The 27,004-nt window shown below is 40.5% G+C and overlaps 1 protein-coding gene across 10 annotated transcripts in view; it reads left to right on the top strand.

Moving 5' to 3' along the window:
- PTPRE (protein tyrosine phosphatase receptor type E) overlaps positions 1 to 27,004 on the top strand; it is a 159,933-nt gene that overhangs the window by 66,826 nt on the left and 66,103 nt on the right. For 8 of the 10 annotated variants that reach the window (XM_083506159.1, XM_083506157.1, XM_083506152.1 and 5 more), the window contains exon 2: positions 5,210 to 5,232. In XM_083506159.1, the coding sequence (XP_083362285.1) occupies positions 5,210 to 5,232 (23 nt within the window). Of the gene's footprint in view, positions 1 to 5,209; positions 5,233 to 7,357; positions 7,581 to 27,004 lie in introns of those variants that run through there. The other 2 variants (XM_083506161.1, XM_083506160.1) reach the window with 2 other exon arrangements.

Raw genomic sequence — 27,004 nt, 5'->3', positions numbered from 1 at the left:
GCATAGTCCCTTTCAAATAGCGGGCTATGCGCTTCAGAGCTTTCCAATCCTGAACCGTAGGATTGTTGGCATGTCTGCTAAGCAGATTACAGCTTACAGCTATGTCAGGTCTTGAACATCTGGCAATGAAGTTCAACTTGCCTAGAATGCACCTGTACAGCGTTGTGTCAGAAAACGCTTCAGCAGTACTGTCTACCTGGTAACCTGTCACCATCGGTGTGTCTGCTGGGTTTGCATCAACCAAATTCAACCTGGTTAATACATCAGCAATTTTCTGTGTTTGGTGTACCAGAAAATTACCTGCTTGGTCCTTCTCCACCTGCAGAGAAAGATAGTTGGATACCTCACCAAGATCCTTCATGTCAAAGTGCTCCTTCAGTTGAGCTAGGGTGCTTTGATAAAAAGCCTGATTCTTCCAAAACATCAGAAGATCATCAACAAAACATAAACAATACAGTTTGTTTTGCCCCTCCTCCTTGACAAACACACATGGATCAGCTTTGCCCTGGTGAAAACCTAGAGAAAGCAATGTCTCAGTGAGTTTTGTGTTCCAACACCTGGCACTCTGCTTAAGACCATATAAGGATTTCCGCAGTTTACAGACCATACCCTTCTGTATCTCCATCCCATCAGGTGGAAGCATGAACAGCTGTTCATTCAAAATCCCGTACAAAAAAGCTGTATTAATGTCGTGGTGGGAAACATGCAGTTTCTCCTCCGCAGCGACCTTGAGCATCAGCCGAATGCTCTCATATTTGACTGTGGGTGAGTAGGTCTCGTGGTAATCCTGTCCTGGTACCTGTGAAAAACCTCTGGCAACTAATCTGGCTTTGTGTCTGACTACCTTGCCATTCTGGTCTGTTTTGGCCTTGAAGACCCATTTGCTGCCAACCAGTCTCATTCCTGGGACTACCGGTACCAGTTCCCAAGTTTGGTTCCTGTTCAAGGAATCAACTTCAGCCTTCATGGCATTAAGCCAAGGCTCAGCATCTTTAGAGGTCAACTCCTGAACCTCTTTGAAGCTTGAAGGTTCCCACACCTTCTCTGAGCTACTAAGAACAGCAGTTGCTGTCTTAGCAAACTCATCAGCATACCTCTTTGGAGGTCTGCCTTTGGTCGCCCTTTCAGATCTGCGTACTAGACGCAAGTCTTCTGGACTCATCTCCTCTTTCTTAGGAGAAAAGTGACCAATGGTGAACAGTGGTTCTTCCAGTTCATTGTCAGACGCATCAGATGGTCTGACTGAGGCCTTTGCGCTCTGGTAGTCTGCTGTGTCATCACTGTCACTGACACCAGCAGCAGCGCCGCCCACTGAACTGGAATCCGAACTCTGATCATCATCATCATCCTCATCCTCATCCTCATCATCATCAGCAGCATCAGCTGCTTGCTTGACATCACCTTCATCCTCCTCTGGGTAACTCTGGAAAATTCCCACATTTTCCCCCCACTTAGGATTGTACTCAACACTCCTTGTGAACTTAATGGATTTAGAGTCAGTCATCCATACCCTGTATGCACCTTTTTCGTACCCCATAAACAAACCATGTGCCCCACGCTTCCCAAGCTTGTTGGTTTGTTGTGTGCGTACCCACATGTCCGAACCAAAGATTCTCATGTGTTTGGTGTTGGGTTTCTTGCCAAACATCTTCTCATAGGGGGTACAACCAATGGGTGATGACAATCTGCGATTAAAGGAATAAACAAAATTCCCCAAAGCCTCCCCCCAAAACTTATCAGGGAGATTGGCATCATGCAACAAGGTTTTGATTCCTTGCAGCAATGTTTGATTTGCTCTCTCCGCAAGCCCATTCATCCATGGCGATCTGGGCGTTGACATGTCATGCTGGATTCCCTTCTCAGTCAGGAAAGCTTCAAACTGCTGAGAAGTAAACTCCCCGCCCCGATCAGTAAACAAACAAGAAATACGTTTACTGTGCACATTCTCCAACCAAGCACAGAATTCCTTAAACTTCGGAAACGCTTGCGATTTCTGTTCGAGCAAATACACATGAATGTACCTGGAAAAAGAATCAATCAGAATCATGAAGTACCTTGCTCCTCCTAAAGAGGGCGCTAGTGGACCAACCAGGTCCGCATGCACTAGCTGGTAGGGTTTGGAAGCCTGCCTGCTAGACTCCTTGCCTTTTGGAGCAACCTTCACCTTGTTCTCTGCACAAGATACACATTTCATGTGAAATTTACAGGGTTTGATGTTCAAACCTTCAACCACCTCTGGCATCTTGGCCAGTGCCTTCCAAGAGAGGTGACAAAATCTTCGATGTGCATCATGAATGCAACCTGCATGAAGAACTTTGTTAGTTTGTGCAACACAACAAGAATCAGCATTAGATACAGCAACAGTGTCATCATAAGTTATATGGAACAAACCATCCATAAACTTTGCATGCAAATAGTCCTCTTTGCCTTTACTGATGACACAGACGCTCCTCTTGAAGGAAATCTGAAAACCACGCCCAGTAAGCTGTGGGACACTCAACAAGTTGCTTGCAGCGCCTGGAACATATAGTACACCACTGATGGTTGTGTGCAAACTTGCAAGTTTCACAGTCCCTTCTCCTGCAATTTGCAACGTCCTTCCATCAGCCAGGTGGATCTCACCTTCCTGAGGCTTGAAGGAGATAAAGAGATGCCTGTCCTTGGAAACGTGGCGGCTGGCACCTGAGTCCACAATAAACCTGCCTTTGGCAGGTGGAGCAGTCCTTACAGCAAGCAAACCCTTGTTTTCCAGCGGTTTGGGCTTTTGCAGCTTGCCCCCCTGCTGCTCCTGGCCAGCAGACGTGCCTTTAGCCTTTGGTGAAGCTGTGCCAGCAAGCAAAATCTTGCTTTCCACTGGCGTGGGCTTTTGCAGCTTGCCCCCCTGCTTCTTGCCATCTGCAGACGTGCCTTTAGCCTTTGGTGAAGCCGTGCCAGCAAACAATGCTTTGTTTTCCCCTTGCGCGGGCTCTTCACCCTCCCTCTGCTCCTGGCCATCTGCAGGTGTCTGCCTGTGGCTCTGTTTACCTTTGCCTTTCCGGCTTCTGCAAAGGCGATGGCCTTGGTTCTCACGAGAACCAGAGCTCTCAGCTGCCGACTCCTTGGCTCCCCCTGGAGGCTGGAATGCTGCCTGGGACGACGTGACGGTCAGCTCCCCCTGCAGCTTGCAACTGGTGCCCTCAGCATCCCTGCATTCATTCGCATTCTGGGAAACAGCTAGGACCTCCGATGCAGTCAAACTCTGGGCTGGGATTATTGGCTTGTGAGCTTTTTTTAAAGCAGACCACATTGCACGTGCAGTGGTGTTGCCAGCCAGCGTCTTAATCTCCTCAAGAGATACGGATAGGACTATTATGTCAATCGCTCTCGAATTCTGACCTTTCCATCTCTCTGTCAGAGGAACTGGGGGGGGGGTTCAGAAACAACATGCCAGACCCCAAACTGACGCAGTAAACTCTCACACCATTTTGCCCAGGGTTCATAATTCTGCCCATCCAACTTAAGGGACTGAGCATCTCCAGAAGCTTGGAAAAACTCCATTTCAGCTTTTGGCAGTAGCCGTGAGTCTTCTATTTTAACTTGAAAGACTCCTTATCTTGGCAGCTATTAATCACGAAGCCTTTCTGGCTCGGCTCCCAGGCCAATTAATCTGCCTTGCCGGAGATCAAAGAAAAACGTCCCTTCTTTCTTTCGCTTTTCCCACCTTCATACCTCTCAAACGCAGTCTGTTGCAGCTTTACTCTCCTGTAGGTGCCGTGAATCTGGGCCCGAAACCTTGTTGTTGGGAAACTGCCAGGGAGATAGTGTCCATCATGAGCCCCCAAGCTGGAGTTCTGGACGTCCATCGGCCTCCCGTACTCACGCAGATCCAACAGTTAGGGGCACAAAGCCTTTGGAAATTCCTGGCATCATTCCTAGGCTGGTGCACCCTCTTTATCAGCAGAAACGCAGCCGAAAGCTTGCATCACAGAAGAGCAGAAGAGCATAATTTACAGACTTTATTTAGCGTTTAACAGAACAAAAGAAAACACGTCCATTCTGTCAGCGTGTCTGAGCCGACTGAAAAACGAAAGGAAACAACAAGCAGAACATAAACATCCTGTGAATCAGGACATGCGCAGACTCTGTTGCTTACAAAAGCCTGCTCCCTTTTAAGGTGGAACGGAAATATCCTAACAGTTTGCACTAGAACATACCAGTGATCTATTTCCAGAATACAAATTGTATGTCCGTGGTCCACATACCCTAGGTTCCTGAACAAATGATATTATGAATGTGTGGCAGAGTGGTTCTAAAACATCCAGGGGTCCACATAGGTAGAGCAGACTCCCCACTACAGATGGTTGCCCTTCAACTTATGGACGGCTACCAGGAATGCAGTTTAGGGGGATGTGCAGTGGTGTGTGGTCAGTGGACTAGGCTAGTCTCCTATATGTTCCCCTGGTGCCTCCTTCCCAAAGCCTGGAAAGCTTTTGCCCAGCAGAGGGGGGGAGGTGCGATACTCCGATGGGTCCAAGAGCCCTTCCGCCACCTTTGGGAAGGAGGCAAGAGGGCTCCTGAGTCCTGTCAGAGGGCTGGCACCTGCTTCCCAAAGCCCAGGAAGCTTCTGCCAAGCTTAGGGAAGGAGGCACGATGCTCACATGTGTGACATGGGAAACGTCAGGCCCACTCCATTGCCCTTGCAAGCTGACGCCTTTGGCCCTAACGGTTCCCCCACGAAAAAATTCACCGCATGCCACTGGGGACACACGATTGCTCTGCTCCCTCTTTCCCTTTCCACGTGATTAGCATCCTTGAGTTATTTTGAACCGATCTCTAACTTTAGGGGTAGAGGAAGCAGGCTTATTTGTTTAAAGTAGTTGTTTAAAATTAACATTGCATGAAACTCTTGCATAGGGCTTACATGACCCAAATTTCCTTCCTCCAGCCATGTGTTCATTCCTTCCTGTGCAAGGCTTTTGCCAGTTTGAGTTGCAGGTCTTTCAATATATGCAAGTTCTGTTTTTCAGTACTTGCCTTGTGGTTCAAATTCCACAATGAGGTGTCTTGCTACACAAACAACAAAAGAATATTGGATATATATTCTATGTGATTGCACTGGAGACAAAAGCTTGCATATAAATATAGAAATGTGTCATCAGTTTAGAGCAACAATATGTATATATATTTATATAAACATTTTTAATTCTCTCTTTCTCTTTTTCCTTTGCAGCCTATAGCATCTTCTTCTAGTAGGTGAGTACACTGCATAATCTATTAACAATTATCCACCAGTATATTCAAGTATACTACTATTTTAAAGAAATTTCACAACATTATGAAGTTAACAGCTTGAAGCTATATAGCAGCCAAACTACCGTATATTTAAATTTTATAGGTCAGCATATTTTATAGGGGGTAGCCTTTGCAGTCTCACTTTTCCTTCTCATATTAGTTGTTAGGATATAATTTGGCATGTATTAGTTTGCAGCCTTGAAAATAAAGTGCTTCTTATCACTGACATACATCTGAAGCCCATTGTCAGATAATGGTGCTGATTATAGTTGCTTGTGACACAGATCTGCTGTTGGGAAAATGGCTGAAAAAGAACTATTCTAGAACCACGTCGGCAGAATTGGGCTGCTTTCATTGTTAGACCCATTCATTGCTTCAGTTCTGAATGCCAGGTTTAAAAAGTAGGACGATTCAAAATAGAAAGATAGAAATGGGTAAAGGGGGCATTTTGAAGGCACATCTGCCTAGGCAAATAATACCTGGTTTTATATTTTTTTTTAAGTTTGTTTTAAAAGGATGTGCGCAAAGGATAATGTGGTAGGAAAAATGTGCAGGTTTCTTAGCAATGAACATTTAACTGAGGAAATAATGTTGCCTAGGGTTGCATGTGAAAGCTATAAATTGCCTTGAGTTATTTTGAACTGCTTTGTTCCAACTTCAGCGATATTCAAGCTTCTGGCAGAAGTCATTATACTGTATGTTGAAAATACATTGCTTCTTTGTTATAGGTGTATCACCTAAGACCATGATTAAGCTGTTCTGGAGAGGCACCTAAAAGGTGGCTATTAGGAATTAGGAGGTATATACTCATTCTCACAGCCCCGTGAAGGAATTTGAGGCACAGGCTGGCTGCAGGGCAGCATGGTTACTGTCATGGCCAAAAGAGCTAATAATAAAAGAATCATAGAGTTGGAAGAGACCACAAGAGTCGTTTAGTCCAACCCCCTGCAATGCAGGAATCTTTTGCCCAACATGGGGCTCGAACCCACACCCTTGAGATTAAGAGTCTCATGCTCTACTGACTAAGCTGGGTCTCCCCAGGATCTCATGGGGTTTCTTCATCTTGCATGGCTGGATGAGATCTTAGAGAAGGGAGGGAAAACAGGCCCTTTAAAAAGGGCAGTCCCACCAGACTTGGCTTCTCTTTCCTTTCATCACCTTTACTCTTAATTGGCTTTGTAATATGTATTGTTGCGATACCATTGTTTATAGAGCGATCCTAGCCATGTCAACACAGTGGTAAGGCCTATTGAATTCAATGAGGCTAACTCCCAGGTAAGTAGGATTAGGATTGCTGCCTTAGCGTGTGATTCCCGATTGTCAGTCTGGTAAGAAGGAAACTGCTGGAAGCAGAAGTGACACAGGAACCAACAGCTGCTTAAATAGGCAAGTGAAAACAGTACGTGAAGCGTTTCACATGCTCTGAAACCACCTTGCTGTTTCACGCACATCCCCAAATAGCTCCAAAAAAAACCTTCATAGGTGAAGCCAGACGACATTCTGGAGTTTGCTAGAACAGTATTGCTTTTCAATGAAAATTTGTCGTCTTTGTCTGTGCATCAGATACTGGACACATGGACAACTGCAGCTGCGTAAGCTAAATCCACAGTGGATTTGTAGTGCTGTAGTCATTTATTGTGTCAGCAAGCAGGCTATACTAGGGGCTTGAATTACCACCTTTGTTGGAAGGTAGGACTGATGTGAATTTTTAATCTCAATAAGGAATGCTACAAAGCAGCCTACTTCATAATAGGGAATACTGTGGACCTGGGTCTTACCCTTGCATACTAAAGTTTGTGAGTTTCATTTAAGGGGTTCTCTTTCGTCTTACTCTCTTCAAGTTTTCTACTTATGTCTTTTTGTAGGAAGGAAAGGAGATTTGCAGCTGCGTGGGGGAGGGGAATGTTCCTACACTTACGAATGAGTTTGAAAGCCAGCAATTTCTTAATCATTTACCAGAATGGTTGTTTCCTATTCCAGCAGCAGAAGGAAATGTTTACATTATGAGACGCAGCAGCCTTTTCCAGACAATCCTATGACTCTGGCTTTTTGACTATTTATCACATGCAACAGCTACTATAATTATGCCCAGCAGTCAAGGTTTCCATTTAGAAAAGCATGAGTAGCTGGTGGAGGGATGGGCTGGGACACCAATATATTTTCTATTTAAAAGGAACTTAGTTGCATATGAACTGGGATTTCCTGAAACAAAGATTTGCTGATAAAGGCTTACTTTACAGTTGATAGGCAAAATGGATCCCAGGGTATTATGTTGGTTGTCCGTTAGATCTGTTCTGGATGAAAAAGAGGTAAAAGAGTATATTGGATTGTTTTATTTAATGAAGTATGTTTTTAATGAAGTGTGTATTTATTGAAGTGTGCAGTGTAAGAGAGAATATATTGTAAACAATACAGTTTATTAGTTAAATATATTACAGTGCTTTTTCTAAGATCATATTTCATAGATGTGGAAAGGTGCCAGAAAAGGAATAAAATCACAGGAATATATAACAAAATTAAGATTCTGAACTTGGAAAGTGATATGTTCTGTTTAATATGACAAATAGCATGAGCCTGTAATGTTTACTTGGAGTTAAGATTCACTGAGGGGAATGGGGCTCTCAAGTAAGTGTGCGTATGATAATGACCATAATGGAATAGAAAACAATTGTCAATACCAAGCAATTGTTCGTTTATAGAAAAGCGAAATACGTACATGGATCATTGTGTCGAAATCAGTGCATTAAAGATAAATTTTACTTACAATTTTAGAAATAATATATAAGACCTCCTGTATTAAGAACACAAGTAGTGTTTTAATAGCTTTATTTCAATAATAATTGGAACTTAAATTATTTTATATTCTGTTGGGTGTAGACTTACTAATTCATGTATAATTTCTAACAGTGAAGTTGCTGTGGAGTAGGCTGTTGGTCTAAAAATAACAGAATTAAAAATCATTTTTCATATGTGGAGGAGCTAGAAATATTATTCTGTGTAATTCAGTAATATTTAAATCTGGATAAATGATCAGAAAGATAACAGAAAGGAACATTAGGAGATTTTGGCCCTTGCACATAATACCTTTCAGTTCTAAGTAAATTGTAAATACCTACGGGCTATGCTCCTGCTGTTGAGTGTGAAAAGTCTTCCACTGTGCTAAACAGGTTTTCAGCATTGGTGGAAGAGGAAGGAGAATTTTGTGAATTTCTATCTAATTGTCTGTTCTATCAAATTCAACAACACTCATTTTGGTGGGGAAAGAGAGCATGCAGTGAATGATCACATGCTGGATGCAGGCTGTTTCTTTTTGACCTCAGAATGTATGGAAACAACCCTGCAGGGATAGTCAATGGGGCGCCACCCATATGTCATTGGACTACAACTCCCATCAGCCTCAGTCAGAATGGCCAATGGTCAGCCTGGCTGAAATGTGTTCTCAAACCTGATACATCCTTCTGCCTGCCTGGATGGAAGACAGAGGGGGTGTGAATGTGTGTAGAAACTCTGGCACGGTCCCCCAGGAGGTTGTCCAGAAAGGAATATGAGCCTTTGGTTGAAAAGGGTTTCCCACCCCTGTGTGAAGCTATCTCCTTCCTGGTTTGTTTATCCACTTGTTCAAAGGGGGGAACAAAGCGGGAACAGTCGGGCTTTGTGCAGCAGCCCAGTTTCCGCACAGTATGGTTTACTGAAGCTAATTGTTACATGTGAACTTAGCCATTATCAGATGTGGAGTGTATTTCTACCCTTCTAATTGGCTGGAAATTGCAGTAAATGCATTTCCTGACACTTTGCTTTTTGAATGATTTTATTATGCCCTGTAATTATATTTCATTTGTATTATGTGAAACACTCTTGGAGGCATGGCAAGGAGCATTTTCTTTGTTTTTTTAAAATAATAATACTAATAAATAATAAATTTTATTTGTACCCCGCCCTCCCCAGCCGAAGCCAGTAGAAAATAACATATGCTCTCTTAGTGAAGTCCTTGCTTGTTAGCATTAATATAATGCACACAGTTCTTTAAAGGCAGTAACATGGTCCCAAACCAGAAGGCGTTTAGACTGACATGATTATTTGTGAAAGAAGAAAATGACATTTCAGTAAACAAAGTGTTCATGCAGGCACCAATGTATGATTTATCCAGCTGTCTCCCCTGTTCATATATATATATAATCAGAGATGGAGGGGGAGGGCTGTTGTTTTATTAATCTGTGAAAATGAGCCACCTTCAACACACTGATTTTAGTAATATTTCCCAGTGTGAATCACTTCCTGTATCTTGTCCTGGTGTCAATGCTTCCATGTTACTCAACACAGGGGCAGGGGTGAGCTGAGTAGCCCTGGCTTCTCTCTGAACAGCTCAACTGTCTGTGGCTATAAGATCTTCCTGTGTGAAGCTGTACTGTACTTATGAAGGGTTCGACACAAACCGGAACTCTGCACAATTTGAATTCTGGGTCATGTGGAGCCCTTTGCATCTACAGTGTTACTACAGATAGCTGCACTGTTCAAGTGGACATTGGAGTATGGGCTGCTCAGTGTGTTCCCATGTTTGTCACGAGGAACATAGTACAGTGGTACCTCGGGTTACATACATAACCCAGAAACAGTGCTTCAGGTTAAGAACTTTGCTTCAGGATGAGAACAGAAATCGCACGCCGGCAGCGCAGCAGCAGCAGCAGCAGCAGGAGGCCCCATTAGCTAAAGTGGTGCTTCAGGTTAAGAACAGTTTCAGGTTAAGAGCAGACCTCCAGAATGAATTAAGTTCTTAACCCAAGGTACCACTGTATTACCGTAATTACTGAGGAGGGCTGCAACTTAACTCTGTATGTTTTCACTTCACGGCTGTTTTCTTTATGTCATACTCAACTTTCTATCTTAGCTAATATTAGAATATTATTTTTTCAGTTCCTTCCTCATTAACTTGAAATTAGCATTTGCCACACATGTGTACTGCATGTTATTTTTAATTTTTGTTGTAAATGCAGAGAGGTCAGGCAGGAGAGAGCCCTGTAGCTAGAAGGAAGTGAAATGTAACAGGAAGAAATGACATAATCCCTGTCTTCTCCTACTCTGTTTCCTAAGCCTGATACATAATAGTGCAGATTGGATCTTTTATGTTAAAAGGAAAAACATTAACAACACTTGGCACAATAGGGTTTTTGGAAACTGGAGCAGCTGAAAGAAACATAAGATCCTTTGACATGTTTTATGCAGGTTGAATGGCTATGTTTGCATGGTTGCAGCGCCTAGGTAAACCTACATTTGCAATGATCTAAACAGTTCTATGGATTGCTACAGCGCACGGAAATGCTGTTTATCTTCCTCCCACGGTGGTACCTAGTTGTCTGCTTGCACTGGCATACTTTCAAACTGCTAGGTTGGCAGGAGCTGGGATAGAGCAATAGGAGCTCACCCCGTCGCAGGGATTTGAACTGCCGACCTTCCGATTGGCAAGACCAAGAGTCTCAGTTGTTTAGACCACACCACCACCTGCATCCCAGTACACCAGTCTGTAAGTAACTGTAAGCAAGGAAAGTACCCTAAAATTAAATACCTTCATTTAACCAGCTTAGTATCTGTCCACCTTTGGACTCAACAGGTAGGCACACTTTCCTTCTATAGTCGTCAAGCATGAAGGGAGATTTAGAGATGCTTGAATCAATAGAGTTACTGGACACATTTGAATGCTTAGATCCCAATAATTTAAATAGGATTTACACTTAACTTTCTCTGTTCTGGAATTCTTAATAAGGTCAGATAGACAAGAACATTCTATCTGTCAGTTATATGCATAAATAAGTCGCCTTTCAGTAGATCAGGTGTTATGTTATTGACCTTCAGTAAATTATTGCTAAACCTTGAGTGTTACAACTTCCAACCTATTAAATTCTCCCAATTTATCAGAAAACCTTTATTGTTCCTATCAATCATTGTGCAGTGAATGTATACCACATTATCTCTTTTGCAAATCACACTGTTTTTAAATCATTCAGCATGCTATTCACAGTGTTAAGGCACCATCTTGTGAAGCTGTTGCAAGCTTAAACAGCAAGATAAGATAACCACCATATGTCTACCCGATTATGCTTATTTAATATTCTCTACACCCTGACACTACTGGACTGAAGCCTGTGCTTTTGCAGTACTTTTGACATAAGCTTGTTTTGAACTCTTTCTCTCTCTTTTTAGGGCATGTTAGGAAAATGTGACACCATTTTCTTCAGGTATTTTGAGGTCACCGTATTTTTCGCTCTATAACACGCACCCAACCATAACACGCACATAGTTTTTAGAGGAGGAAAATCCGTAGGCATGCCACCCGTAGGCATTCCCTCCATAACACGCACAGACATTTCTCCTTACTTTCTAGGAGGAAAAAAGTGAGCGTTATGGTGCAAAAAATACGGTATTTGTCGTATATTTTCTTAACTCTCTATATAAGCACCTTTATTAATAGACCATTTTGTTGTTGCCTGGCATAAACGAGTTACCAGCATATAGCTGCAAGGAAAATATCACTTAGAAAACTTTTGAGCTACCTTTGCTCAGGTGCTGTATGTCATAGAAGCATAGAATCATAGAACTGTAGCGTTGGAAGGGCACCACAAGGGCCATCTAGTCTAACCCTCTGCAAGGCAGGAATCTTTTGCTCAATGTAGGGCTCGAATCCATCATTATCATTCCTCATCCCTGTGGCAATCTTGCTATCCATAAGGCCTAGAAGCAATCAGATCTGGCATTGCTTGTCTTCTTTCTCCTGGAAATGTGGGTCATTATTGCATTGGTCACTAGACATATTTGCTGCCAATAATCCACTGAATGAATGAATGAATGAATTGAACTGCTGAGATAGTATAAGAGAAGTTTTCTGAAACATTTCTTTATGGATACAGTTCCGTACAGAATATAACAGGCGCACAGCTGTTAAAAATTCTTCGCTTATTAGTCTTAGCCAAAAAAAGGGAACAGCAATTCCTTACAGATAGAACAGTTGAACTTGAGAACAATTGAAGTTGAGAGTAAGAAGCTTACCTGCAGTGTTTTTCTTCTAGTTGAGTAGCGCCAGAAAAAAAGCATTGCTTACCTGAGTTCACCATGAGTCAATGATTAAGCTGGGTCTATGAAATACAATGAGGATTTTAATTTGGTATTCGAAATGGTACGAATCTGCTTTTAAGTGTGTTATGGGAGGGGAGATTATTGGTTTGTTTTTGTTCTTCTATTTATTATGTATTTTGTCAAAATAAAAAAAATCCAAGAACTAACTTAGTTGGTCTTTAAGGTGCTACTGGAAGGAATTTTTTTATTTTGACTATGGCAGACCAACACGGCTATCTATCTGTAACTGGAACTATGTATTTTGTGTTTTTTATATTGTGATTTTTTGTTGTGAACCACCTTGAGATCTATGGTTGAAGCGCAGTATACAATTTTAATAATAACAATAGTAATAATAATACAAGATTATGACATGCTGAATTGTTTGTAAGCATCCATGCTGGCTGTTATGTTTAAATGAACCTGAGAAGGTAGATAAGGTAAAAAATGAGAAGATTTATATGGTGGACTTCATGGGTACCCTAGAGTATTGGTTTTCAACCAGAAATTGCAAACATCATGCATCAGTGTGGCATTTTGATAATTTTTGGGGAGCAAAATAAAGCAAAAATGTGGGAACTTTATTGTGTCACTTCTCTGCCTCGTGACACCATGCAACATTTGTAATGCATTTTTAAAAAAATAACCCACCACTTACCCACACAGTAGCATTCTTTTCTTCATGGAATATTTTATTGCAGTTAAATAATAACTGGACAGTTGATTGGCATGGCACTCTTAAGTTAAAAAAAGGTAAAGGTAAAGGACCCCTGTCAGTTAAGTCCAGCTGCAGACGACTCAGGGGTTGTGGCACTCATCTCACTTTACAGGCTGAGGGAGCCGACGTTTGTCCGCAGACAGTTTTTCCGGGTCATGTGGCCAGCATGACTAAGCTACTTCTGGCGCAACGGAACACCAAAACCAGAGCAGTGCATGGAAACACCGTTTACCTTCCCACTGGAGCAGTACCTATTTATCTACTTGCAGTTTTGGGTGTGCTTTCAAACTGCTAGGTTGGCAGGAGCTGGGACCGAGCAATGGGAGGTCACACTGTCGCGGGGATTTGAACCACCAACCTTCTGATCGGCAAGCCCAAGTGGCTGAGTGGTTTAGACCACAGCGCCACCCATGTCCCTACTCTTAAGTTAGACATAATTTTATTTGGCTTGTGGAGGTTTCTTAGAGGTTTAGAAGCCAGTGCTGAGTTCTACAATGTTAGGGATATGGTTTCTTAGTGGATATTGTGGTTGGTGCCCATTGAATCCTCACACGATACATCTCAGAACCCTTGGTTGGCTTGAGTATGAAACAAAATGGTACGATATTTCTATTGTCCCCTTGCCAAAGTCTACATTTTTTATACAACAAAACAATAATCAATTGCTAGCTCTTACTTGCTCATGTGTTAGCATTTCATTTATGATGAGTTGGGTATTTTTCTCCCAAAAGGGGAGTTTTATTGGAAAAAAGTTTCACATGGTGGTAATTGGCTTGAAACTGAACTATAAGAGAATCTAGTTAAATTCCACCCTTAAACTGACAGGTTCTTTCAAGCATCTTTAGCAATATTTTATCATGTACATCACTACAACTGAGTTGCTAATTAACTGTGGCTATTAGGTGAGAGAGGTGTTTAACTACCTTGTATTTAGAATTATAGCTTCTGGCATTTAGGATGTATAATTTAAGACTTGACACAATGCATTAATTAGTGCAGACTTCATAATTTTATGTTGCATTGCTGATAAGACCAAAAGTATGCTGTTTCTTAATTAGGCTTTATATTAAAATTATGTATCTGATTTGCTCTGTGCAAGCTTTACCAAGTAAAACAAATGATTTGACTTATATTTTCAGTATTTATTAATGAGAAATGGGAGCTGAGCATTATTGCTGTGACAGCTTCTGAAGATAAGTGGAATTGTTTAAAAATATCATGGAACTCAAATTGTGATCAAACAATGTAATATGGTTACTTATAATTATGGCACAAGAAGATTATTATTTCAAGAATTCCCATTAATAAAGACAATTTACTTATTACTGTATTATTAACACCCATAGTTCCTCGGTGCGTATATCCACATATAGATGAAACATATGTATTTATGGCCAATGACACGTATGTGCAGATTTGTTTCTGCAAAAATTGGTGCTGGAGATCTTCTGTACACATGCAACTGGTTAGTGAAAAAAATAGCTCCTCCTTTTTCAGCATCCTTAATTGTGATGTTTGGATTGTTTCCGAGGCTGTAGATAGCATCACACTTTGTGCAGCTGGGGTTATACGATACAAAAAAATACTCTTTGCTGAGCACCTCAGCCTTGGGAGTAGTAGCAGAAGTACTTTGTTACAATACCAGAGTAGATTTCTACACTATCTGAAGGGGTCCACGCAAAATTCCTCTTCCCTTAGTCCTGAGGAATGTGCTGTGCATTGCTGCACTGTCCAGGGGTGCATTGAGAAGATGGTAGTTGTATGCTGATGCACAGGTTAGTGTTGTGATTGATGTATTTCCTGAGTTGTAGATGATGGGGGTGGGGAACACAGAATTAAATCGTGTGTGGATTCTTCTACATGCCTCAGTGTGGGAATGGGTAGAGTAACAATGTGGCTGTGGAAATTTTAGGGTACAGTGGTACCTCAGGTTAAGTACTTAATTCGTTCCGGAGGTCCGTACTTAACCTGAAACTGTTCTTAACCTGAAGCACCACTTAAGCTAATGGGGCCTCCTGCTGCTGCCGTGCCGCCAGAGCACAATTTCTGTTCTCATCCTGAAGCAAAGTTCTTAACCTGAAGCACTATTTCTGGGTTAGCGGAGTCTGAAGCATATGTAACCTGAAGCGTATGTAACCTGAGCTACCATTGTATTCCTGTTGTGGCCCAAAAAGATGTGGAGCAGATTAGATAGTTCAGTATCTTGTCTATTTCTTTGAAGAAGCAGAGGGCTGTATCCAGAGCCAGTCCTACTCAGAGTAAACAGATTGAAACTGATTGACATGACTAACTTGTGTACACAGTACTACTTGCCTCTGGATTAGTTGCCTTGTTTTGGAGAATTTCTGCCAGGTACATGACTGGAAAGTTGATCCTTTACACAAGGTTACAGTTATAGTTTACTATCTTTGTTGCCTCTTTATGGTTCTAATTTCAAATGGCAAGCTTATTGCATTTAGCTCTGTGAAATCACTAATACTGTGACAGCGCTATATGAATAATAAAAATAAATGGTGATAACATTAACTATAATTACACCAAGTTAATGAGGTATTTTGTCTTTATTATTATTTTGACTTTAAATCTAAAAGTCCCCATAGAGAAAGCAGTTCTAGTTTTGCTGAACACAAACCATACTGAGATAGATATCTTCCATTTATTAATAATATAGCTAAGAGAATAGTTGTTTAGAGAAGCATGGTTTAAAAACAAGCAAGCAAGCAAGCAAACTTGCAGGCGGTGTTTCTTCTGCAATTAGGACAGGGCTGCCAAAAGACTTGTTTCAAAAGAATATAAATGAAGTTTAGATCATTCAAAATAATAGTGTTAACCAAAAATAATAATAATTACAATTGCAAAATAGAAACTAATTCCCTGTTTATTCAATTATTCATTTCTAGATGGCTATATATAAGGAAATCTGGATTTTCCCTAGTGTTTCATGAGCAGCTGAAAAGCATAAAACTATATTTTTAAGAAAAACAAACAAACACTAAAAAAGACAAACATACACGTATAATTTCAAACATATTTTCATGAACCTCTTTTCTTGGACTTCCCCATACCCCCCCTCTCTGCATCCCAATGTCCATAATTCAACTAGCAACTCCCAATTGTTACTTTCCAATCTCTATCATCTTAGTCCTCTTTTATAGTCTAACCTTATATCTCTGTACCCTTTTGCTTCTGGAAACCACAACATTTTAGCATTCATTAAGTTTATAGTAGTCCTTAAGGTAGCTTTTAAATTTTTTCCACTCCTCTTCCACCGTCTCTTTTCGTTGGTCACGGATTCTGCCTGTCATCTTGGCCAATGTCATATAGTCCATCACTTTCATCTGCCATTCTTCCACAGTGGGTAAATCTTGTGTCTTCCAATACTTTGCGATGAGTATTCTTGCTGCTGTTGTGGCATACATAAAAAAATTCTATCTTTCTTTGTCACCAATTGGCCGACAATGCCCAAGAGAAAGGCCTCTGGTTTTTTAGGAAAGGTACATTTAAGTACCTTTTTCATTTCATTGTAGATCGTTTCCCAGAAGGCCTTAATCTTCGGGCATGTCCACCAAAGGTGATAAAAGGAACCTTCAGTCTCTTTACACTTCCAACATTTATTATCGGGCAAATGGTAGATTTTTGCCAGCTTGACTGGGGTCATGTACCACCTGTATACCATTTTCATAATGTTTTCCTTTAAGGCATTACATGCCGTAAATTTAATACCGGTGTTCCATAACCATTCCCAGTCAGCTGACATAATGTTGTGTCCAACATCCTGAGCCCACTTAATCATAGCCGATTTAACTGTTTCATCCTGTGTGTTCCATTTCAACAGCAAGTTGTACATTCTAGATAAATTCTTAGTATTGGGTTCTAACAGTTCGGTTTCTAATTTTGATTTTTCCACCTGGAAACCGATTTTCCTGTCCTGTTTAAAAAATTCCATTATTTGACGATATTGGAACCAATTTTCTACTTTGTGCTTCAATTTCTCCTGACTTTGTAGTTTAAACTTATCTCCATCCTGTTCTAAAATTTCCCAATACTTCGGCCATCCGACCTCCATATTGAGTTTCTTCACTGCTTTAGCCTCCACTGGTGAGACCCATCTAGGGGTTTTGTTTTCCATTAGATCTTTATATCTTATCCAAACATTGAACAATGCTTTTCTAACAATGTGATTTTTAAAGGCACTGTTAACTTTATCATACCAAAGATATGCATGCCAACCAAAAGCATTATTAAAACCTTCCAGATCCAAGATGTCCGTGTTCTCGAGGAGCATCCATTCTTTCAGCCAGCAAAAAGCTGCTGCCTCATAGTACAATTTTAGGTCCGGCAGGGCAAAACCCCCTCTTTCTTTAGCATCTGTCAATATCTTAAATTTAATTCGGGGCTTTTTGCCCTGCCAGACAAATTTCGAAATGTCTTTGTGCCACCTCTTAAAGCATTCCATCTTAAAAATGTTGTAAAACCAATAAAAATTTTATAAAAAAAAAAAAAGAAAAGCATAAAACTATAGAGCTAATTAATGCAAGTATAGCTGTGATACTTGAACAGTGATTACCAACATATTACAAACTTCACGCATACATCAGTACTGTAGGTATTAAAAATATATCTTGGAACTTATTCCTTCTAAATTCTACTCTTAACTTTATGGAAGCTGCTTTTTTCAGACTGCTAAGTTTGGAAATGGTTGCCTTGTACTTGAAATAATGTAAATGGAATTTGAGATTAAAGTTCTGTAATCTGAAAAGATAATTTAATGTTCAGTAAGGTATTTTAGACATTATCAAAATATTTCAGTGCTGAAATTAAATTCAGAGTAAAATGTAATGATTATCATGACTTTTTAACAATGAACTTTGCAAGTTTCTCATTCAAACTGTCATTATGTAAGATATGATACCTTAGTTTATGGGATATGTATTGTTATTTGATCATAGCCAAATAATAGAGTTACCTGGTGATATAGAATTGACAGGTCACACAAAATGAAGTGGGCATCTTAACATTTTATATGTACTCTTAATGCTCCATTTCATGCTAATGTATCTGTAATGATATGCTTTTTGATATATTTCTGAAATGTGAGTTTAGATTTTGGGAGCGCTAGGTAGACTGAAGTTAATGTGTATTTATTAAGGTTTCCTATTTGTATTGCAGTTCATGTTAATACACAGTGCATGTTACAGAATAAAAATTGAAGTCTATGTATATGGAAGATATGTAATTAGGCTTCCTTCTGCATTTTGAATATCCCATTCTCAGTGATGTTGTTAACAGTTAATTCATGTTGAAGAATTCAAACATGTCTAGGGTGTTGGGTTTTTTTGGAGTTGACAATGAATTTGATAGACCTTCCATTTAGGAATCCTTGACCAAAAAAACTTCTCATGACCTAACCCGTCATATCATCATCACCTAATATGGGATTTTTGTAGAGCTGGACCAATAAAATAAGTGAAATGTGCTCATGCTTTTAAAAGCTCTTGATGCACCATTCAGAGACTAATGTTCACCTTCATCTATCTTGCTCTCATGGTGTTGCTTGAAGCAGATTGCTTTTCATCCTGTTGCACCCTGCTGCTGGCCAGCCCTAGAAATATTGGCCCCAATGCTTGGGCCAGAAGATGAAGTGCAGTTAAACCTCATGTCATTCATAAGATTTATTCAAGGTTCATTTTATAAAGTTAAGTCTCTCACTTAAAATAAGTAGATAATCTTCTACCTTGTAGTTCAAGACTTAAACATTACTTCAAATTATGCTTTTTCCTCTGAATGCCTGCAGGGAATTCTTCTTCTTATCTTTCTAAGGCAGCAGAATTTAATAAAAATGAAGTCTTTTGTCCGGTTCCATTAAAAGAATGTCAGGACAGTCTACCAATTATTTCTGGGTCATAATTTGGAATTAATGTAGAAGCACACAGCCCCATGGGTGATTAAATAATATTGCATTTTGGCTATATGCTTTTTTCAGTATACTATTGGCTATCAATGTAACAAAGACAACATTTATTTTAGCCAGACCTTAATTTTCAGCTCATTTTTTTAGTGGGGTTGGTTGAGTTGGATCTGCAGTTTCATGCATATGTTTGGTGAGCATTTTAGGTTTTTTACTCACTTGCTTTTAATGTATGGTTCTGAGTTTATTTGAGTTCACATTTGTGAAATAAACATCTAGGCAAACATAGTTAATACTAACACTAATACTAATAATATCAGGAGCATGGGATTTCCCCCTGAACAGACCTATGAAATGTCTCTAATAGCTATATCATGGATAGGGGTTGTTGGCATCTGTCTGTCTCGGGAGCCAATGGAAGATGTGCGCCTTTTGAAGTGAAGTCAAACAGTTGGAAGGTTGCAGCGCCTGCTGTGGCTGCAGAGATCAATACAGGAGAGACATGTTTTATTGCAGGTGGGGCAGATGTGCACCATGGTGTTTTTCCTCCCTGCACTCCTCCCAGCAGTCATTCCTCTTCAGGTTACTTCTGTGAATACATGACCTGTCTGTCTCCAGGCACTGCAAGGAATTCCCACATAGCAGGGTTGATGTGGCAAGCCCTCATGTCTTGTTTTCAGACATCTTTGTAACACAGAGCTAGTCTGCCAATATGCCTGGTGTCTGAAGCCAACTCCCTATAGAGCATGCCCTTGGGGGTAAGGGTAAGCTAGCACATTTTAGAGACTATGATTATCTCTGTTCACATGGTAAAAGAAAGGCTTGAACTTCAAGATCCAAGGCAATAGGCTCCATGATATCAAAACATCTATCAAAGTTTACATTTTAGAGCACAATTCAAAGTTTTGGTGCTGACCTTTAAAGCCCTAAATGGCCTCGGTCCTGTATACCTGAGGAGCGTCTCCACCTCCATCATTCAACCCAGACACTGAGGTCCAGTGCCAAGGGCCTTCTGCTGGTTTCCTCACTGCAAGAAGCCAAGTTACAGGGAACCAGGCGGAGGGCCTTCTTGGTAGTGGCGCCCGCCCTGTGGAATTCCCTCCCACCAGATGTCAAAGAAATAAATAACCATCTGATGTTTAGAAGACATCTGAAGGCAGCCCTGTTTAGGGAAGTTTTTAATGACTGGTGTTTTAATGTATTTTTTATCTTTTGTTGGAAGCTGCCCAGAGTGGCTGGGGAAACCCAGCCGGGGTATAAATAATAAATTATTATTATTATTAGTCTCATGCACACATTCAAGGGATCCTTTGATGAACCTGAATCTTTATTTGCCCCCTTTGTCATTGGTCCTCAGTATTTTAGTACACACTGGTAGGTATCAGAGTGACTTGGCATTGAGATCTGGATTTCTCAAGGGAAAGCTCCTACACACGTTCTATCTTCAAGCTTTTACTCTGCTTTCTAGGTGAGAATTCAGAGTCACTAAAAATCTATCTTTATGACGGCACACCCCAGATTTGAATGATTTTAGTATCTGAAAGTGTTCAGATATATAAAAATCATGAACCTTAGATTACTGCAGTGTGTGTAAGTCCCTCATCCAATTTGCAAAGTTTATATACAAACTATAACATTTTCAGCCCAGTTTCTTACTACAATAGGAATATTTATTTGTGTAGTTTTAAACTTTGTCTTCCTTTATGAGGCAGTATTTTGCTTAAATTGAAGTGATGAGTAATATTAATGTTTAATTCTCTTTCAGAGAGTGCCTGTATAACTTGGTATAGTCCCTAGAGAGCACAGCTGAAGGTCTGGCCTGTGCGCTTGATTAAATGATTTTTCCTAGCATCAGCACTAAATATATTTCGCTCTCCCAACAGCAGAAAGTGTGAGATAGCTTTTCATGCTTTTATTGGGTTTTCTGTTCTTTCATCAGCCTGCTTGTAACGTATTTAATTGCATAAAGATAGGAAACGTTATGTTCTCCCCAAGAAGCACATTCTAACTTCTTTATGTTTCCTGACTGAGCTTTGTTTCACAGTGCGGCCTTTTTGCAGGGAGTCAGAAAATACAAGTGTGTATCCCACACCAAGGTAACCTGGGAGGGGAGGGGAGATTCTAAGGAGACAAGGGGTCATGTTTTCATACAATTTGTGTCCTGTGGGAGGAGAGAGCAGGAAAAGGCTGAGTTTCCTAGCATGCACTGTGCCCTTGCTGAATGTCAGTCTCCATTTTACCTTTAGCAGAGCTCAGCAACTGTTAGTGAGTGACAGTGTTCAAAACTGCAGGAGACCATGAGCATTTCATTGACCTGTGCATAAATAGCTTTTACCAGGTATTCATGGCTTCACAAATTGGCAGGAAACGGAAAGGCATCGCTGTATTAAAGAGCTTTGATTATCCCAGATTAACATTTATTGAAAGATGTGGAGTTAAAACTATATATGCTGTTAAAACTTAGGTGGGTTTGATTTTTAAGTTGCTGAAATAGTACACGTTCTCCTTGGAAAGACTCCTGTAGCAGGAGAAGGCAGACCAGGAAGCATAACTATACATACTGTTATTATAGTTAAAGAACTAACAAGCTAAATGATCATATAAATAAATAAAAAGGGTCACCGTTTGGAACAATAAATGCTATTTCCAGATGTTTATTGTGTGTCCCAAAGAAACAGAGCTCTTATGTACATTCTTCTTTACTAAGGCCTTGGGCAAAACTGTACACATTAGCAGCCTAGACTGCAGTGTGCTTCTCCCTCCTTCCTTGGATTTTCAAGTCACATTTGCATGCCAGAGAGGGAGTGGGGGTGTCTTCACCTGATGCATATTACCTGATTGGTTTCCCCACACTGCAACCCCCCCCCCCCGAATACATGCACCAAACTCCTCTTCTTGAAGCTTTTCATCCATGCGTGTGCTGTCATCTACACATGCGCAAGGGTTTTCTCAAATGTACTCACCTCAGCTTAATGAGCATGGCTCATGTTTTCAAATCGGATGGAAGCTGGTTTGAACAGCAGTATTGCTCAAGAAACTAGAGGATAGATATGGACTGTGGCTCGCATAATGCACGCACAGCTTCAAACACCAAGTTGTGGGGCCTCATTGATGCCAGTGTAAACAGCAATACAGTATGTATGCAGCCTTAGTCACATAATAGGTACCTGTTAGGCAACTCTCTGTTACAGGAAACAAACACTTCTGAGGTCAGTTTTTGGCATAGGCATGCAATGTTGAACGTACTATGTAATTGTATCTTCTGCATAAAAGTGCTGCTGCAGGTGCTTCTACAAATACAGCACATCTACACAGTTCCTTTCATACCTTAACAATGGAAAGGGCAGGGCCCAACTTTTGTTACAAAGTCTTAAAACATTTCTCTCTGTGGTGATAGATTGTGTGTGTGTGCTTCTGCTGCAGCTCTGAGGCTTCTTCTTCCTGTTGGATAGCCAAGAATAGGCTCAATAACAACAAAACAGCCGCAAAAGACTATCTCATAGATAGATATATAGATATAGATAAATATAGATAACCAGCTCTTACCCTTTTATTGTCAAAAGCACAGTAATTTTCCATTGGAAGCTATCTAGCCTTTTCTGTGTCACTGGCATTTTTCTAGGTGATTATGTGACCTCATTCTCTCTTAGACAGAACACGGATTAACGATATAGTATGGTGTGTGTATCCACAGGTATCCATCCAGGGTTGATTTCTCTGCAGTTACTTCAAACCCGGCTTTAGTTAATATCTGGGTATATGCAGAGTAGCAAGCAGGCAACTGAAATAAGCAACAGGTTTTTAATTGTATAAGGTTGGGTTTTTTGGTGGTCCTGTAGCAAGAAGCATTGTTTCAGCAATTGGTTCCCATGAGACAAATCACCTGGGCATCCTGGGCAACCCCTTGCCCAAATTCATCCCTATCTTACAATAATATTATTGGAGTATTGTGTGGTTTATTGGGGCGTCATGTGTTAAGCCTTTGCATTTTTGTTGCCTAAACTACGTGCCATCTTTTACTTGCATATGTCGATAGGTTTTAGGCAGATGAATGCTAAAGGGACTTCTGATTATCACCCTTATTCTTTGTAGCTTACAAGTGTTTGAAAACACAAAACTAACCATTCCCAGGGTATCCTGATGTGTTGCTTGCTACATAGTAGGGGTTTCCAGTTTCTCATGTTACTGTGTTTCTGTACAGAACTATATAAGAGCTGTTTTTTGACTAATACAGCTTGGCCTTGGTCCTGTATGCCTGAAGGAGCGTCTCCACCCCTATCGTTCAGCCAGGACACTGAGATCCAGCGCCAAGGGCCTTCTGGTGGTTCCCTCATAGCGAGAAGTGAGGTTACAGGGAACCAGACAGAGGGCCTCCTCGGTAGTGGCGCCCACCCTGTGGAACGCCCTCCCATCAGATGTCAAGGAAATAAGCAGCTATCCTATTTTTAAAAGACATCTGAAGACAGCCCTGTTTAATGCTGTATTGTTTTTAACACTCGATTGGGAGCCACCCAGAGTGGCTGGGGAAACTCTGCCAGATGGGCGGGGTAATAATAATAATAATAATAATAATAATAATAATAATAATATCTTAAATTCCATATCAAAATAAAGCATAAAAGGAGATTTACTAAGATTAACAAGTCTTTACTAAGCTTGGATGATCATTTATGGCTAGGTCATGCAAACATTTTTGCATGTGAGTATATTTCGTAATCTGGGTGTTTCAAATGAAATGAAATGAAATGACTAAGGTTTTCCCATGGCAAAATTTCAGACCTTTGAGTCTGTCATATTGAAAAGGTGCATCAAACTTATGGATCTTAAATTATATGGTGCTAATGGTCCTCTTGTGCATCTGTTCAAAAGCTAGAGCTTTTGGGCCCCAGTATGTTAGGAATCACAAATCACCTTCACAGGACACTAAGATATAAATATGCTTGTAAAATGGGTAACAGGAGTAGTGGAATAAGGACATAGGTCATCATGTTGTTGTCTGAAAGGCATTGTGTAGTTGCTAGAAATAACATTTCCATTTTATACACTCTTGTGTACACCATTTCTGAAGGCAAATACACAATAATTGACTACATTCATGTGCTTAATGGCACTATACCTGGACTAAATAAGTAAAAAAATACTTTTAGCAGATGTTGTTTCTGGACGTTGGGATTTTATATATCTAATAGTAGAAAAACTTAATTATTTATATATCCTATGAGAAACCGATTATGTAAGTATAGGACAAATTCATTATAAAGCCAAAAGTTTTAAAGTGAAGATTATATAAAAATATAAAATACTCTTCTATAACATAAAATGATATTTAAAAGATATCTAAACCATGCTATTAGATCAGGGGTAGGCAACCTAAGGCCCGGGGGCTGGATGCGGCCCAATTGCCTTCTCAATCCATTCTGCAGATGGTGCGGGAATCAGCGTGTTTTTACAAGAGTAGAATGTGTCCTTTTATTTAAAATGCATCTCTGGGTTATTTGTGGAGCATAGGAATTCGTTCATATTCCCCCCCCCCCCCAAATATAGTCTGAGGGACAATGGACTGGCCCACTGCTGAAAAAGGTTGCTGACCCCGGTATTAGATGTTCTCTATGCTGTCCCATATAGTTGTCTTGCTCAAAACACAGCTCATTAAAATCCTTAATGATCTGAGTAATTCCTCAAACTTCATTCTCAAAACTGGATTGTGCAAGCAACAGCATTGTAATGTTTTGTTTAAATTGTATTGATTGAATATTTGTGTAAGACTGCAGTCCTATACCTATTTACCTGGGAGTCAGCCCATTGAATTCAGTGGAAGTAGCTTCTGATCTGATTATAGGATGTGTTTCTACTCGCGTGACAAGACAGCTGCGATGAGAGCCGTTCACTTTGCAGGGGAAGAGTACCAAGCCTTGACTGTTCATGTACAGCCACTTATAGGGAACACTGTGAAAATGCTGCTCTGTGGTTTATCCAACAACCAAATTACATTTTTCTTTTTATAAGCAGAGCATGAGAGTTCACCCAGCTTTTCTCTATCATCAAAAAAAACTGAAAACATTCCCAGGCTTGCTTGTCTCTGACCCTTTTGAGGTCATTGTTTATTTCAGCTTGGCTTGAACTTAAGTAAGCCTACTCTCCTATTTGTTTCCTTTCTGTGCATTCAGATCTCATGTAGACACTGTCTCCACTTTATGAGAGTCATTACTGCATTTAAATGGTCAGAATGGATAGTGGCAATCACCAGAACGCTTTAATAAAAATGATAAAAATATACTTCACCACTAGCACATTTGGCCAAAGGCAAGCTCATTATTTCCTGTGCACTTTCTCTGTTGTATCCCACCACACCCAGAATTGTACACAGCTCCTTTTCTTCTGTGGCCCTATACTTCTTTCTCACCAAACGTGAACCATTGGCCACCTGGCAGGCGACTGTTGGAGCCCAACAATGTCCTAGGGTCACCCGTACCCTATCCTGAAATAGGCAGAGCAGGCAGCTGTAAACTGGGATACTGGGAAATGAACCTTTAGGCAGTGTCTGGAAAGGGCACGTCGAGGGTAGATACCAAGGCCGATGAGCCTCATAAACAAGATCAGTTGCCCAAGCATTTTATAACTGGGTCAGAAGGAGCCAATGGGCTGCCTGGTCCTTCATCCTGGTGTCCCACAATGCACAGAATGGGTTGTTACAAAGAGCACTGAAGCATAGGTCAGGAGTTTCCTGTTTTGACTCTTTGATGAACCTGAACTTCACATGGGTTGTTCCCAAGTGATGGGCATGGACATTAAATTAAACTGCCTCCAAGACTATTGATATTACTAGACATATTGCCATATCCACAACAGCGTGTAGACTTGAATCTCGAGACGGGTACATTAAATGAATATATTCCAGAAGCCGTTATTCCAAATTTAACCAACTGCTGTCTTTAGAAACCTTTTTTATTGTCTAATAATGCAGCAGTTGCTAAGCACTGAAAAAAAAGAATTACAAGTTGCATGCTGTTAGATTGTAGATTTATCCTTATAAATTTAACAAGTTTATTTAACATGTTGAATTGTAATGATTAAGCATCATTTATTTTGTTTAGTTAATTACTTATTTATCCCTTCTGGCTTTAATTGTACTTCAGTGATCTCATGCTCTGAATTTAAAAAAAGATGATCCATACCTACATTGATTAAAGAAGAAACAGTCATTGAGAATTAAATGGGAAGGCAATTTATTAAATCTAAATAACACTAGGAGAAAGGCAACTAAACCATGGTACTATCTAATTCCATTCTATTGAAATGGAGGTCTCAGGATAAATTCTTTCTTTAAAAAATGAATTGATACATGAACTTTTAATATATTTTAGTATATTTTTAGTATATTTTTACAATGCCCCGTAAATGAAATATACAGTGGTACCTCAGTTTATGAACTTAATCCTTCCAGAAGTCTGTTCTTAAACCAAAGCCATTCTTGAACTGAGGCGCGCTTTCCCTAATGAGGCCTCCCGCCACCGGTGCCCTTCCACTGTTTGGCTTCCATTTGTAGATTGAGGTAAAGTTCGCTAACCGGAGCACTGCTTCTAGTTTTGCGGAGTTCGTATACTGAATAGTTTGTAAACAGGGCTGTTCTTAAACCGAGGTACCACTGTATGCATGTTTGTTTCACACACATACACAAACACCACCCTCTTGGGATATTTAGGAGTTGAACCTGGAGATGTTTCCATTCTACTTATTGCTGCTGCTCGGTGCAAGTTCCGTGATTTATTATTTCATCATGATGAAATTCCCAAACTTGCTGAAGATCATGGGTAGGCAAACTAAGGCCCAGGGGCCAGATCCAGCCCAATCGCCTTCTAAATCCGGCCTGCGGACGGTCTGGGAATCAGTGTGTTTTTACATGAGTAGAATGTGTCCTTTTATTTAAAATGCATCTCTGGGTTATTTGTGAGGCATAGGAATTCGTTCATTTTTTCCCTCCAAAACATAGTCCGGCCCCCCAC

Source organism: Podarcis liolepis, assembly GCF_965112155.1.
Source record: "Podarcis liolepis genome assembly, chromosome: 5".
Taxonomy (NCBI): domain Eukaryota; kingdom Metazoa; phylum Chordata; class Lepidosauria; order Squamata; family Lacertidae; genus Podarcis; species Podarcis liolepis.
This window is presented reverse-complemented; position numbering and strand designations above follow the sequence as displayed.